This window comes from Pezoporus wallicus, unplaced genomic scaffold, assembly GCF_028554395.1.
Source record: "Pezoporus wallicus isolate ANWC-B61680 ecotype Strahan unplaced genomic scaffold, APGP_CSIRO_Pwel_v1 scaffold_13428, whole genome shotgun sequence".
Taxonomy (NCBI): domain Eukaryota; kingdom Metazoa; phylum Chordata; class Aves; order Psittaciformes; family Psittacidae; genus Pezoporus; species Pezoporus wallicus.
The window spans coordinates 2,793,606-2,809,183 of record NW_026637482.1 but is presented as its reverse complement, the minus strand read 5'-3'; the positions used below and the strand labels follow the sequence as shown (position 1 = coordinate 2,809,183).

At 44.2% G+C, this 15,578-nt stretch overlaps 1 protein-coding gene across 1 annotated transcript in view; it reads right to left on the bottom strand.

Moving 5' to 3' along the window:
- The window catches only part of LOXHD1 (lipoxygenase homology PLAT domains 1), a 349,538-nt gene that overhangs the window by 311,247 nt on the left and 22,713 nt on the right, over positions 1-15,578 (bottom strand). The window contains exon 2 of the mRNA XM_057405704.1: positions 2,683-2,797. Coding sequence (XP_057261687.1) covers positions 2,683-2,797 — 115 coding nt within the window. The remainder of the gene's footprint in view (positions 1-2,682; positions 2,798-15,578) is intronic.

Genomic DNA, 15,578 nt, shown 5'->3' with positions numbered 1-15,578 from the left:
TCCAGTTCCTCCCAGACCCAAACACTCCTCGGCTAAACCTCCTTGCCTAAATAAATGCATCTTTTGGGACAGAATTTGGGTGCTGCCACTTCTACAACTGATGTACCTTCTAACAAGACATGATGAAGATTTGTGTCTGTTTTTCACAGTTACATTATTATTGGCCAATGTTAAAAACACATGATATTTCATCAGCTTGCCACGTCTTCCCTTTACCACGCATGACAAAAAGATCTGAAATGTCACGTATTTCACTACCAGCACACAATCACAAAAGAAATAAGAAACCTATTCTAACCAGAAGCTGAAGTGGTAGTACCATCTTTAAGCAATGCATGATATTTTAGCTTTCTGTCATACACAGGGAATGTAAACACCTATAAAATGTCATGCATTTGCAGTTGTAAGTGAACTCGTGTAAACATTTAGTTGAAAGATGCATGAGATTCCATCCTTTTGCCATATTCACAAAGCTGCATAATAATTTTTGAGCACTGACTATTTGTTGGTTTGCTTCATATTTAGGAGAAAAGACTATCAATTAAGTAGATCTGCAGATACTCCTACACTCAGTCTAGCTTTTTTCCTCACTGTTCCTCGATGACGCACTGTAACACACCAGACTTTGCTTAGAGACACAGAAGTTTTGCTGATGTTTGGGAAATTCCCATTGGAAAGCTGTAGTTGCAGTTCTAACATTCACCTCCTACGGGATCAGCTTTAAGTGCCCTGAGCTGCAGAAGGCTGCCTTCCCATGCCTTTCATCCTTCCTCACCAATACCACAGCCATCTGCTCTCTGAAGCAACAGGGACCAAGCCCAGAATGCGAACCCAGGTCTGAACAAGCTCAGATTGCTGCTGCTGCAACCTAAAATAATCCCTGTGTGTCCCTTCTTTTTTTCACAGGGTAAAACCTGGTGAATCCAGGAGGAAAGAGCAAGCATTAACCAGAGTGCCAGCAAAAATGACTTTTACAATGAGTAGCTTGTTTAAAGCCACAGCTGATTGAGAAATCTATTATGGGGATCTTGTGACTCCTTCTGTAAAGGGCATATAGTATTATATTTTTAAGATAATACTTGGATTCTTTCCACAGCCACAAGCAGAAGAGCACTTTCACAGTGAAATGGCTCTTTATGTAAAGGCTGACCACAAGAACGTTCCCTGGAAAGTTGCTTTGATGGCTTTGCCAACAAGGCAGGTTTGGGTGCTAGAAGGTCTTTCCCCCACAGAGCTGCTGCTGCTGCTTCCTGCTCTGCCACTGACCTGCTATGTCTTTTAACTCCTTGCCTTGGTTTCCTTCACTGTTACATCAAAAGAAATGGTATTCTGCTTTACAAGTACACTGGGATGTCTGGCTGAAAATCACAGGGCAGAGAGAAAGCATTTTGTATAAATACAAAATATATGATCATCAAGTACCTCCCTGGTGTTTCTAGGGACGCTGGGATGATAGAACTCCTTTGCCTAGCTCTAATTTCTGAATTTCAAATATGGCAAACAGGGCTGAAATTTCATGTATTTTCTTTACCATTCCCATATCATTTTCTTTACAGACTCTCATGTTTGAGTTGCTTCACTGGGAAGAGAAGCTCTTTTGAGGGTAAAATTTAAAATAGCTGCAGGTACCTCTTGTCGGTGCTGTAGAAATGGAGAAAATGTGAAGTTACCGTGTGACATTAGCACAGGATTAATAATTCTGAAACACATTTTCAAGAAAACCAAAACAATAAGAACACCAAAAAACAGAGACACACAGCCTCTCCTAGACCCCATGGAGAAGGGATTTCTGCTTTATCTTAGTGTAATTATCTGCCTAAGGAGAAATTAGTACATGCAGAGCTGGGACTTTGTTAAAAGTCACCTTGCTTTCATGGGAGCTGAGCACCTGCTGGCCCTAATTCCCACTTTTTTTTTCTTTTTTTTTATAAGAAAAATAAAAGCTATTGAGAGAGTCAAAAGCCTAACAGTAGGTGTTTAAATTAGAAAATATGGTTTCCACCAAGTTCAACATAATGATAAGAATTGAGAACTTGCAGCCAGAGGGTGGCATTGGCATCAGCTGGAGGAAAACAGAGCGGTACCACCAGCAGTGTGCAGCCACAGTGGTGTGCAATAAGGCATACATCAGACAGGATGGAAACAGTCTAAATTTGGAATCAGCTTTAATTCTTTTCATTTCTACTCGCCTCAGATTTCCTGTGGCTGGGTGTGGGTGGTTACCCATCAACGTTACTTCAAACCCACTGAGTCACTCTTCAGAAACACTCAAGGACACTTATCTCTATACCTGACTTAGCACAGAGACCTCAGTGGGATTATAGACATATAAACATGGCCCATCATGCCCACTCCAACAAACGATGAATATTCTCATCTCCTAAATTGGGAGCTCCTAATTTAGGCTTTAAGAAAAGCAAGTATCCCCACACCTTGCAAGTGTGAGCTTTACATAATATGGATCTGGACATACATTTCCACCTACAGAAGGGAATGCAGGTTTGCAAGGGATTTTGTAAGAACCATGCAACGGCAAAAATTCAAATTTCCCTGGTGATCTCAAAATACCTTTTAGATTTATTCCCTCTGCATCCATAAGCACAATATTACATTTCATCAAAATGCAATAAATGTTACTGAAATACAGGCCTCAAAGATACATATTTCTTTCCAGATACTCACTTGCTTGTGAGATGAGTCTTGGGAGTTATCCCATGCTCTCCAAAGAGAGTAACAAAGACATTGGCGTCGGTTCCTGCTCCTCGGACATCTCCTGTCACTGTCACCACCTCGTAGACTGTAGAAGGAGAAAAGAAAGATCAGGACAACAGGAGAAATCCCTCACCTTATATATTCATAGGATCATAGAATCCCAGACTGGTTTGGGTTAGAAGGGACCTTAAAGCTCATCCATTTCCAACCCCCTGCCATGAGCAGGGACACCTTCCACTAGAGCAGCTTGCTCCAAGCCCCTGTGTCCAACCTGGCCTTGAACACTGCCAGGGATGGGGCAGCCACAGCTTCTCTGGGCACCCTGTGCCAGCGCCTCAGCACCCTCACAGGGAAGAGCTTCTGCCTAAGAGCTCATCTCAGTCTCCCCTCTGGCAGGTTAAAGCCATTCCCCTTGGCCAGCCCCTACAGGCCCCTGTCCAAAGCCCCTCACCAGGTTTCTTGTAGCCTCTTTAGGCATTGGAAGCTGTTCTAAGGTCTCCCCTTAAGAAGCCTTCTGTTCTCCAGGCTGAAAAACCCAGCTCTGTAAGCCACTCGACGTCTATTACATTTAGATCTAAGTCATCCCAAATCCTGAGCTGAAATACAGACCTCAAAGATGGATCTCTGCACCCACCACTGTAACAACCCCATCTCTTGGAGAGGGCAGAGTCACTGCTAAGGATCAACAGAGCTGGTGAAAGTCATCACATCAAACCAAAACTGCTGGAGACACTTTACATGAGAAGAGAGGGATGCAGGTAGGACGTATTTTACTGCAAATAAAACACTTCTCTGTGAACACATCACCTCCTGTACCATAACGCATGTGCATGTATTACAGATAACAGATGAATTTATGTGAAGTGTTAAAGCTGTTGAGCCATTTTTTCATTTATGCACATGTCAATGCAGTGCATGCTTTCCTGTTTGCTCTGATAATGTATTTGTATGAAGCTGAGAAATGACTACAGCTATAAAGTTTGCATTTTGGCTGTTCTGGAAATTTTACCAAAGACCAAACGGTAAATCATGATGAAAATAAGGTAGGAAAATGTTTAGAGTCTCAAAGCTCTACCAATTTATCTTTCCAAGTAGTAAGTTGAGTGGCAACTTTATTACTACACACATTTATCTTCTTGGAAGACACACAAGTTAAAAGTAGCCTTTTATTCAAGTGCAGTAAGGCACAACAAGATCCAATGGTCACAATGTAGAGGCAGATAGATTCAAATTAGTGTCAGACACACATTTCTTAAGCAGATTGATGAGAGAATTTAGAACAAGATGTAAGGCTTGAAAACAGGTTACATGTCTTGGTTGGATCAGTGCAGAGGAATTGGAAAAAATTATAAAACTTAGCCTGTGGCCAAACCAAGCATACTTATGGCCTCTTTGTGGGTTTAGACCACATAATGGTCGTTAGCTAATTAGTATTTCAGGCTCAGACCTATAAGCTGGAGGAAGGGTTAAACATTTGTGATTTTCTTTTGCACAGCCTGACTGCTAAGTACATAATTAGAAATAATCAGAACTAATGCCATAGAAATGTCCTCTTCATGAGTACATCAGAACTGTTACGTATTTCTTTAGCACCCATCTTTGCCTCTTTACATCACATATATATTCAAAAGAGACAAAACCTGTATTGGAACTATACTCTGAGCAGCAACCATTGTTCCCCACTAACACTCTTCCCTCGAAGGACCACAGAGAAGAAATTAAATTACCATTTTAACTGAAAAGCATGGAGACAGAGAGATAGAGCAAAATCCAGGCCGCTCAGGAGGGGAGACAGATGAGCTCTTAGGCAGAAGCTCTTCCCTGTGAGGGTGCTGAGGCGCTGGCACAGGGTGCCCAGAGAAGCTTTGGCTGCCCCATCCCTGGCAGTATTCAAGGCCAGGTTGGACACAGGGCCTTGGAGCAAGCTGCTCTAATGGAAGGTGTCCCTGCCTGTGGCAGGGGCTGAAACTGGATGAGGTTTAAAGTCCCTTCCAGCCCAAACCAGTCTGGGATTCTATGGAAACCAATTAGAAACTGCTCCTTGTTTCCAGCAGCTCTATTGCACCGAGATGACAAAGGAAAAGGTACCATAATATTTCTAAATATTTTCCAAACCTCACCTTTCCATGAAGATAAATAAGACAGAAAGGGGACATTATTATGATAAACACAGTAAGCTATAATATGTGTTCTGGTAAATTTTCAGAATTCATTGTCTTGGCATATTTTATTTTTGGTCTTAAAGGAAAGGAGATTTTTTTGGAAAAAAAGAATATGAAATCCACAGCTTGCACATGAGTAATATGTATGAACAGTGTTTTCATTCCACCTTCCTCCTTTTAGCATTCACACATGCAAAAGGGAGATGTTTGGCGTAGTGTGGGGAGATAGACAACGTCTTCACATTAGTCAATAGCAGGAAGAAGACTTGTAATCCACTCTGCCCCAGTGATTCACCACTGATTGCTTCATGGTTTTCAGCACTGTATTGACTTTGCTTTGGTAATAGGGAGTTTGCACCATTAATTCATAATATTTCTGTACTCTTTTATACCAGCCTTTTATGCCTGGCCCTCTCAAAGCAAATTCAACTTATCTGTACCATGGAAGTACTTATGACTGTTAGAGCATCCTATAGGCATTTCTGAAGTGGCCATTACAGCTCAGCATCCCTCTGCAAGCATTCATTTGGGAAAGGGTCTTTTATGCATTTCCCCCCCTCTTCCACAGAGACTCAGCAAAATGTAGGTCTTTTCCTGTTTTCAGGACAAGTTGTGCCCAATTTCTTCCTGACAGGCACATGGATGAATGCATGTTTCCTGTAAAAAGGGAGGGGAAAAAAGTAACTGCAACACTCTAAGTTTGCAGAGACCTTTCACAAGCTCAGGTAGATTTTTCTAGTGAGTTGTTTTTCTCTTGCTAGAGAAATGCAAGGACTCATACGTTACATCTGCTCATGTTTACATCAAGTGAAACCCTTTTCTGAACCAATCTGCTGCACCTCTACAGCCACTGACGTCACTCCATCTATACATCTAACCTAAACTTCCTTACAGAAGATATAAGTCAGACTGATCTGCTTCTGCTTTTTAACTCCTAACAAATGAGATGATGGTACACAAGGAAATTAAGTGTTTAAGACAACACCATCAACAAGCCTCAATATTGCCCTCACCTCTAAAAAATCAAAACCCTGCTCTAATTCCCACAATGGAAGTCTCACAATTGCAAGAAATTTGCATGAGTACATCCAGATTTACACAATATGTTCACAACCCCAAGTTCAGCCTCCACACACTGCAGCAAGCAGGCAGCAGTTTTTACCGGGACAGATGTGCTGAACCCTGCCCAAGTAGCACATGTCATTACTGACCATATGCAGGGGTTAGCACAATTTTAATTAACTTTGCACAGAGGGATGAAAGGAGGGGCTGGGTTGATGACACCAGCACATCACCACATTTGACAAGTGTCACGGTGCACCCCTGGAAGGGGAAAGGAGCCTTGCTGCCCCTTCTCCAGCACTACAGCTGTGCGGCCAGCTGTGCAAGTCAATGATGTCATAGCTTCCCAGAGATGTCCAGGAAGTCAGGACTTCCTTTGCAGGAAGAAAATAGAGGTTTAATACTAATACTGAAGCTAGCTCTTTGTGGAGAAGGCATCTGGAGACAGTTTATTTAGCTACATCCTTTGAAGGCATGGAAGTTCATTGGTCTGGGTCCAGGATTGTTTCCTTTCACAGAACCACAGGATGGTTTGGCTTGGAAGAGACCTTAAAGCTCCTCCAGTTACAGCCCCCTGCCATGGGCAGGGACACTTTCCACTAGAGCAGGTTGTCCTAAGGCCTGTCCAACCTGGCTTTCTTTGCATTTCTTTTATTTGTGATCAACCACTGACAGCTGAAAGTGATCAACCACTTTGCTGAAAGCATCTCTGCAGCTTGAGGACCCAGCAGGCAGAACAAGCTACTGTTCTGCGATGGGAGGCAGCATTCTGTACCCTAAGCCCCTTTGCTGGGAACAGCAACTATGGTGTAAGACAACAAGAACTGTACACTTGTGACATTTCTTAACAATCCCAGTGGTTTGCTCTTGAAAAATTGAATATTCTGGCTTTGAGACAACATGTTCAGCCTTAGCAAATCCAAGGCATAAACATCTTGTACTTTGTGATTCGGGACAATAAAGCCGAATTAGCTGAAAAGCTTGAAATTGGATTTCTGTGGAAGTCACAGTTCGAACCAAGGGTTTCTGGGCTAGAAACATCAATTTTGCTACTTCAGTGCAGCTGAGGCAGGGCTCCCCAGCTGTGAAGGGGAAGATTAAGAAAACACAGAAGTTAAGTATCTCAAGTATCATACATGTTTCATTACACAAACTGGGTCTTCCCCTCCCACTGAGTTCCTTGCTTTTTCAGATGGTCTCATGGTATTTCCAACCTTTTCCTCGAGTCCTGATTTTTCAAACCCCACTTCACGACTCAAAAGATCTGAATTCCTTGCTGAAGATTCACCTCCATCACTGATGTGAATATTCTTAGGATCATGGGCTTTAATGCTCACCACAAATTTGCCTCTACAGTGCAATGGTGCCAGCCCCTACAGCCCCTCCACTGATGGAAAATATGTACCCAAAGTCTCCAGGATCTCCAAATTTGGTTTTAACAGGGACAGTTGTTTATTCACTTCTTATCTTCCACCTCCATCAGTTGCACATGCGATACATGCTCATTACTAGGCAAAGTTAAAAAAAAATAATTCACAGAATCATAGGATAGTTAGGGTTAGAAAGGACCTTAAGATCATTGAGTTCCAACCTCCCTGCCATGGGCAGGGACACCTCACACTAAACCATGTCACCCAAGGCTCTGTCCAACCTGGCCTTGAACTCCGCCATAGATGGAGCATTCACAGCTTCCTTGGGCAACCCATTCCAGTGCCTCACCACCCTTACAGTAAACAACTTCTTCCTTATATCCAATCTAAACTTCTCCTGTTTAAGTTTTAACCCATTACCCCTTGTCCTATCACTACAGTCCCTAGTGAAGAGTCCCTTCCCAGCATCCCTGTAGGCCCCCTTCAGATACAGGAAAGCTGCTATGAAGTCTCCACGCAGCCTTCTCTTCTCCGGGCTGAACAGCCCCAACTTCCTCAGCCTATCTTCATACAGGAGGTGCTCCAGTCCCTGATCATCCTCGTGGCCTACTCTGGACTTGTTCCAACAGTTCCACGTCCTTTTTATGTTGAGGACACCAGAACTGCACACAGTGCTCCGAGTGAGGTCTCACAAGAGCAGAGTAGAGGGGCAGGATCACCTCCTTCGACCTGCTGGTCACGCTCCTTTTGATGCAGCCCAGGATACAGTTGCTTTCTAGCCTGTGAGCACAACTGAAGCCGGCTCATGTTCATTTTCTCATCGACCAACACCCCCAAGTCCTTCTCCTTGGGCTGCTCTGAATCTCTTCTCTACCCAACCTGTAGCTGTGCCTGGGATTGCCCCAACCCAGGTGTAGGACCTTGCACTTGTCACACTTAAACTTCATGAGGTTGGCATCAGCCCACTTCACAAGCTTGTCAAGGTCCCTCTGGATGGCATTCCTTGTATCAATCGAACCACACAGCTTGGTGTTATTGGCAAACTCAATCCCACTGTCCATGTCACTGACAAAGATGTTGAACAAGAGCTGTCCCAACACTGATCCCTCAGGGACACCACTCATTACTGGTCTCCAGCTGGACATTGAGTCATTGACCACAACTCTCATTGACCATCAACTGCTCTGCTCCTGTCCATCAGTTCTGTAGCCCCATCATAGAAGGCCACCAAATTGGTCAGGCAGGATTTCCCCTCAGTGAAGCCATGCTGGCTGTCACCATGCACCTTGTTGTTTTTCATGTGCCTTAGCATGCCTTCCAGGAGATTCTGCTCCAAGATTTTGCCAGGCACAGAGGTGAGACTGACTGGTGTGTAGTTCCCTGGGTCATCCCTTTTCCCCTTCTTGAAAATGGGGGTTATATTTCCCTTTTTCCAGTCATTGGGAGCTTCACCTGACTGCCATGATTTTTCAAATATGATGAACAGTGGCTTAGCAACTTCATTCGCCAGCTCCTTCAGGACCGGTGGATGGATTTCATCAGGTTTCATGGACTTGTGTACATTCAGGTTTTTAAGATGGTCTCGAACCAGATCCTCTCCAGCAGTGGGCCCAAGGTCTTCATTCTCACAGTTTCTGCGCCTGCCTTCCAAGACTTGGGTGGTGTGGTCAGAGCACTTGCCAGTGAAGACTGAGGAGAAGAAGTCATTCAGAGCCTCAGCCTTCTCCAAATCCAGCATACATCCAGTTTACATTGCCAAATGGAAAGGTAAAAAAAAACCAAGAACCAACTCACAACAGAAGTGCAATATTTCCTTGCAAAGTCATGAAATTCAAAGGTTGCTATTTTCCCATCTTTTGACACTGATGCACACAGTCAGTTCAAGATTTTTTTGAGGGGTTGTTGCTTGGTCCAACAGTCAAAGACAAATTACAGCAAAGTTTTTCAGGATAGAATAAGGTTTTGGAGTATCACTCTAAATTTGGCTGCATCATGGAATTGAGTATAAATAATAGGATGCAGCCAAATTGGAAATACTCAATTTATTCCTCAATGGAAGCAATCACTAAATGCAAATAAAGGAAGCACCCTCAGGGATTTTAAGATTACCCTTGAAGTTTCCAAGTGCATCCAGAGAGTCTCCTTCCCTTGCTTATTTATGAGATGTCCGTATGTAGTCACTGCATTTAGCTGTCTGACATCTTTAAGGGATACTGTAGGGAACCTTTAAGCTCCTCAAAGAGGTCTGCTCTCAAAGTGGAGTATGGAAGGGCTGGTTCATTGACATTTCCTCCAGAGTCAGTTGAGAGACCACAGTGGAGACACTGCAACGTTTTGCTAGCTGCACACTTCAAGAGTTTATAGTTTTTCCCATCGTAGTCAGCAGGACTTGAAAATGAACTTTCTTCAAAGCTTTGCAGTAACTTTTGGCTTCCATGATGTGAAAAACAACTCATTTATATGCATTCCTGCTGGTCTTGCACACTGAGATGTATTTTGGCAGAGAGCTCTCTCCATGGATGGATAGCTTTGCAGCCACCATGCCCCTGTTTCCTTCTTAGTTAAACATAAGGCACAAACCATGACATTGGCATTGGTCATCTGCCTCCCTTCAAACTGGACAGGATGCTCCAAATGTCCATGCCTCTTCACCCAAGCTGCTGACTTGGTGAGGTCATTAAATACGAGGATGCTCCTGCCATTTGTGCTACTCCTCAACACTTTTCCTACCAATGTTGGCTGAGTTCATCACACACCATGGATAAGTGAGCCCCAAAGAGAGGTCACAAAAGGAAAAGGGAGAGTACTGGATCTCAGCTTGAACATCATCCTGCTGAGCAGGCAACTGCTCACAAAAAGACACCTACGTTTAGGTGCTTTAGGACAAAGGTAAGCCTATACTGAATGAACATGGCCAATTTAGAGTAATATGTGGTGTTATTATGGGAACGATTGACTTTCAGGCCAGTCTCCAAATCTTGCTTTTCTCCCAGTGGGCTAGGCAGATTCAATACAAAGCTTTAAATACAGCCGCTGATACAGGCTCTTTTGTTCCAAATATTACCTCAATCAAGAGGAATTTGGTGCAGTTATCTCATCTGGTAGATATTGAATCTCCAGCTGACTGCACTGTTCAGCTATCCAGTATGAAGACCAGTCAAAGTTTCAGCAAGCAAAACAGAATTGATTTGCTATGGACTGCTTTTCATGGGCATATACAAGCTTAATAATGGAAATAACAGACATAGTTTCTTTGCTGAAAATAAGCATTAAGAAATGGTCATTTCAAGTACAAGATACAGGCAGCATAAAATCAGTATCAGGTTTCACTGCAGCATTCCTGGAAGAACTTACATCCATTTCCCTGTCTTGCAGTAAGAGCTGATAGTATAAACCTGTCCATTGAGTGGCCAGAGTAAATATTCACTTCAAAACAGTTGCTAAAATTACTGTAAAGCTGTAAAGACTGACAAGTGGAGGCTGAGATCCTCTAGCTAAGAGCATGCAAAATTCCCTTAGCTCCACAAGGAAAGAATATCTTCAGGGCAGAAGAGTACTTTAATAAACTCACGTTCTTCTGACTCCAACACGGGACTGCATAGCATCAATTATGGCGGTGACTGCAGAGCCCTTCAGGTCACATTCTCATATTTTGAATATGGAGAACTGAGCTGGAGCTCATGATGGTGCCTGTCTAGCAAAAGCAGCCCTTGGTAGAAAATATTTAAGCGATATGCCACAGTTATACAGGTGCAACAAGACAGCAAAGCAAGGAGTCATCAGAGAGTCTGGGTAAGGAGAGGGAAAGCAGGAATTAAAGCCAAGCTAAGCTGGCTAGCTTAGTAAAGTTACACTGGGTAAAAGCCCCAAGGTGGCTGCAGTCGTGAGACATCCCAGTGTGCACAGAAGCACCAGTGTCCTGAAGGCAGCTTTCCCTCCTCCAGTATGTCTTTACTCCTCTTCCAGCTGATAGATCATATCATCACGATATCATCATACACCTCATTTGTGGCAAACCTCATCTCCCTCACTGCCTCCTGCTTCCTTAAAGATCCACAAACCCAGGCTACATGCACAAAGTAAGCAAGATCTAAACCCTCCTGCACCAAGGTAGCAGAAGAAACCAGCAAGATGCTGTCTTCATCTTGACTATAAACCCAAACCAGCACAGCTGGAAATTATGGCAATCAGAGCTATCTTCAGAAGTATCTGACAGGATGCATTTACCTCAGCAGCAGTAATGGTTGTCTGCACTTCACTGTGTTTCCAGTTGTGAATTCACTGTTCTCAATATTCACTTAATGTTGATTCATGCAAAGCACCAGTCACTGGCTCCTACTGAAGCACTTCAGGCTCCTACTTCAGCTTTATGTTTGCTTGGAGTACCTGAAGAGAACCTTGATAACTACATGTATGCAGAACACCTAGAAGTTTTTAAGGGTCTGTGCTGATTGTTACAGGGTATGTTTGACAAAATGATGCTCTATGCACATGAACACACCACTTAAATACTTACTGTAATTACATCTTTATCAGGACTATCCTTTCATCGCCATGAACGGGGGTGTTTGAAATCAGAGCTTGTTTTTATCAATCCACAATTTGGGCCACAATCTCTTGTCATACACAAAATGAGTCAAAGTCTTCTCTCATTCACTCTGGGAATGACAGATCCTGACTAATTCCATTGACTTGAGCACCAATACTTTGGATTGATACTAGCCAAACTGTGAACAGATTTGGGCCTCACACGCTGTGAGAGATTGCCTGCTCTTCACACGCTTTAGCAAAAGCAGCTTTTGAGTTCAGCATGGATGCCAAATTATTTATTCAAAGCAAAAGAGAGAAATATTTTCCATGAATATCTGGACCAGTTGCACACTGTTACACATTTTACTATACATTATAGAAAGGACTGCAGAATTAATAGTACCTTGCATTTTGAGATGCTTCATGGATATGGATTAGGGACGTTTCCTGCAAAAGTTACTACTTGTACATACAAACAGAACTATACTGAGCTCTGAAACATCATTTATCTTTTAAAATACAAATCTAAAGCTGAACACTGTCCTGCCTGTTCCCACAGGCATTGTAGTTGAGGTTTGGAGTTTGTTTTACTTCATCAGGTATTGTGAAATAAACATTTCATTTTCACGCACTGTAGGAAGCCAAACTTGATACGTCTGCTGCTCCAGCTATCACTTAAAAGTGCTTTTGCCTTAACACTACCAGAAAAAAACATCTCAGTTCTTTGCTGGAACAGCAAAGCAGAATTAGCTTAGCAATCGACATCTTTGTTACTCAAGTTTAAATTGCACTGGAGGAAAACACTGTGCCTCAGGGGAGGGAAACATTTGTGAGAAAAAGACTGCTCTCTTTCTTTCATTATCTTTTGGAGACAAGGAGGGCTTGCCAGGATGTGGGGTGTCCCTGAATCACAACTGTGGACACAAACATTAGGTACTGCTGTCCAACAGGAAGTGTATCTTGCAGCCTGGGTAAAATACAATATTGATTTTAACCTGCGGCATTGAATCAAGTCCGTAGTAAAGCAATGTGTCTGCAGGACACAAGTGGAACTAATTCAGTGCTGTCTATCACACCACTGGATTCAAACAAGAGCCCCACTTCCTAGCTGTCTAGGCAGTAGGACAACCACAACCAAGGAGAGATGCTGTCCTTGCTGCCAGCCCTGACCCCCAATACCTATGTTTGAGGAAGAGGAATTTCACCAAAGACCATTTGTTTGCTGACTTCCCCAGAACCCTTGGCCAGGAGATGCTGCAGGCGTTGGATGCTGAGATGAGCAAGGCAAGACATGTCTCACGGTTTGTTTGTGAGGAACAGCTGAGCTGTTTTTGCAGAATAAAAAAACACAGACAACATGTTTCAGAACTGCTCAGCCGGAGGCAGTGAATCCAGCAGGACTGTGCTCAGTAGCTGGCACAGCCACCAGCATGTGAGGACTGGATAACGCGACGAGCAGGGACAGTTGTCCCATGACAGCCATACCGCCTGCAAGAGGGGAGCACTGCACCCCTGGCAGCTCCCAGTGAGGAACCAGCACCTTTTGTTCCTGAGACCAGCTGTGTTTGAGGCTCATTGACAGAAAGCCAACTGTGTGCAGGGCTGCACCCCTAGAGAGTGAGCAGCAGGTTGAGTGAGGGGATTCTCCCCCTCTGCTGTGCTCTGGGGAGACCCCCCTGCAGTCCTGATCCAGCTCTGGGGCAGCAGCACAAGAGGGACGTGGAGCTGTTGGAGCGAGTCCAGAGGAGGCCATGGAGATGCTGTGAGGGCTGGAGCAGCTCTGCTCTGGAGCCAGGCTGAGAGAGCTGGGCTGGGGCAGCCTGGGGAAGAGAAGGCTCCTGAAGGGGAGACCTGAGAGCAGCTCCAGTGCCTGAAGGGGCTGCAGGAAAGCTGGAGAGGGGCTTGGGACAAGGGATGTAGGGACAGGCCAAGGGGAATGGCTTTAACCTGCCAGAGGGGAGACTGAGATGAGATCTTAGGCAGCAGCTCTTCCCTGTGAGGGTGCTGAGGCGCTGGCACAGGGTGCCCAGAGAAGCTGTGGCTGCCCCATCCCTGGCAGTGTTCAAGGCCAGGTTGGACACAGGGGCTTGGAGCAAGCTGCTCTAGTGGAAGGTGTCCCTGCTCTTGGGAGGGAGTTGGAACTGAATGAGCTTTAAGGTCCCTTCCAACCCAAACCAGCCTGTGCTTCTAGGGTAAGCAGGGACCGATGCCTGCAGAAGCTTTTATTTACAGCAAGTTATGTGTGTTACCTATCCTTACACACACATTATTAGATGTCGTGATGAATTAATCATAATTCTGCAACTTACTAAGTCATGGAGGCACTTATTAAAACCTGAATAACATCTTAAAGAAAGATTTTTTTTTTAAATAATGTGAATTGATATAACCTTTGATCTTCCCAACTCCTACCTCTTACTTCTTTACATGTATCTCCTGATTAATACTTACAGCTCACCAAGAAAGTCTGATAGACATACTACCAAAATACTGATGCCTATAAAATTGAGGAAACTGTGGAAAAATACAGCAGATCTGAACATCAGGGCATGAAGTGCCAAAAAGACTGGTCTTTTCCAACAGCCACATCTAATTACAGCAATGATGAACAACTACTTTGTGGTATGCATCTAACGAGTCTTGCAATGCATATAAATCCATCTGCAAGAGCCATCATTACCATTATTATTTTCAGACTGTTTGTGAGTGCTGCCACTCAGGTGTCTGTGACATTGTGTTAGACAGCAGTGTCCAGCAGGGAAGAAGAGCCAAAGGCATAAGAAAAACTCCTCTGACAAAGCCTGGGGACATATCTGCAAACGCAAGACACTGAGATAAACAAATATTTGTTGTTTGAGCAGCAATAGTCAGCCAAGTGGAGGCCTTAATGAGATAAAAATTATGTTATGTGGAAGTAATATCCTAGTCATATCCCTGACAGCTGACACAGGAGCCCCTAGTAAATTGTAGCTTACAAGGAGAAGTCTTGGTACCAACCGTACCAGAAGTTTTTGCTTTTCTTGAGCTTAGATGGAGACAATAGCTCACCTGAAGCTGTGGGGATTGACTTAAAATGAAAGAGCTTCTGCCTAAGAGCTCATCTCAGTCTCCCCTCTGGCAGGTTAAAGCCATTCCCCTTGGCCTGTCCCTACAGGCCCTTGTCCCAAGCCCCTCTCCAGGTTTCCTGCAGCCCCTTCAGGCACTGGAGCTGCTCTCAGGTCTCCCCTTCAGGAGCCTTCTCTTCTCCAGGCTGCCCCAGCCCAGCTCTCTCAGCCTGGCTCCAGAGCAGAGCTGCTCCAGCCCTCGCAGCATCTCCATGGCCTCCTCTGGCCTCGCTCCAACAGCTCCACGTCCCTCTTGTGCTGCTGCTCTGGAGCTGGACACAGGACTGCAGGTTTGCCCTGGTTCTCTCTCCGTGCTTAGTCCCTCATAGCTTAGTACAATTTCCTAGCCACACTTTTCATTTGGATGGAAATAATTGTGCTGTTTTAATGGTACAGTGTTCAGATGCTGGTCCAAATACTCAGGGAGAGGGTGATAAACAGCTTTACAAAGAGCCTGGAAGAAGTACACTTTAACAAAGGATAAGCAAGAACAAAACCAATCACCCTCAGAATACCAGTGCAGTTCTGAAACTGGGAATTTGATGAAGCAGTGGAGGGATCTGCTGTATTTGCAAGGAAAAGCAGCTCCTCAGTTTTCTTTCTGCAGCCAGAGAATGAAAAGCTACCCAGGCAAATCT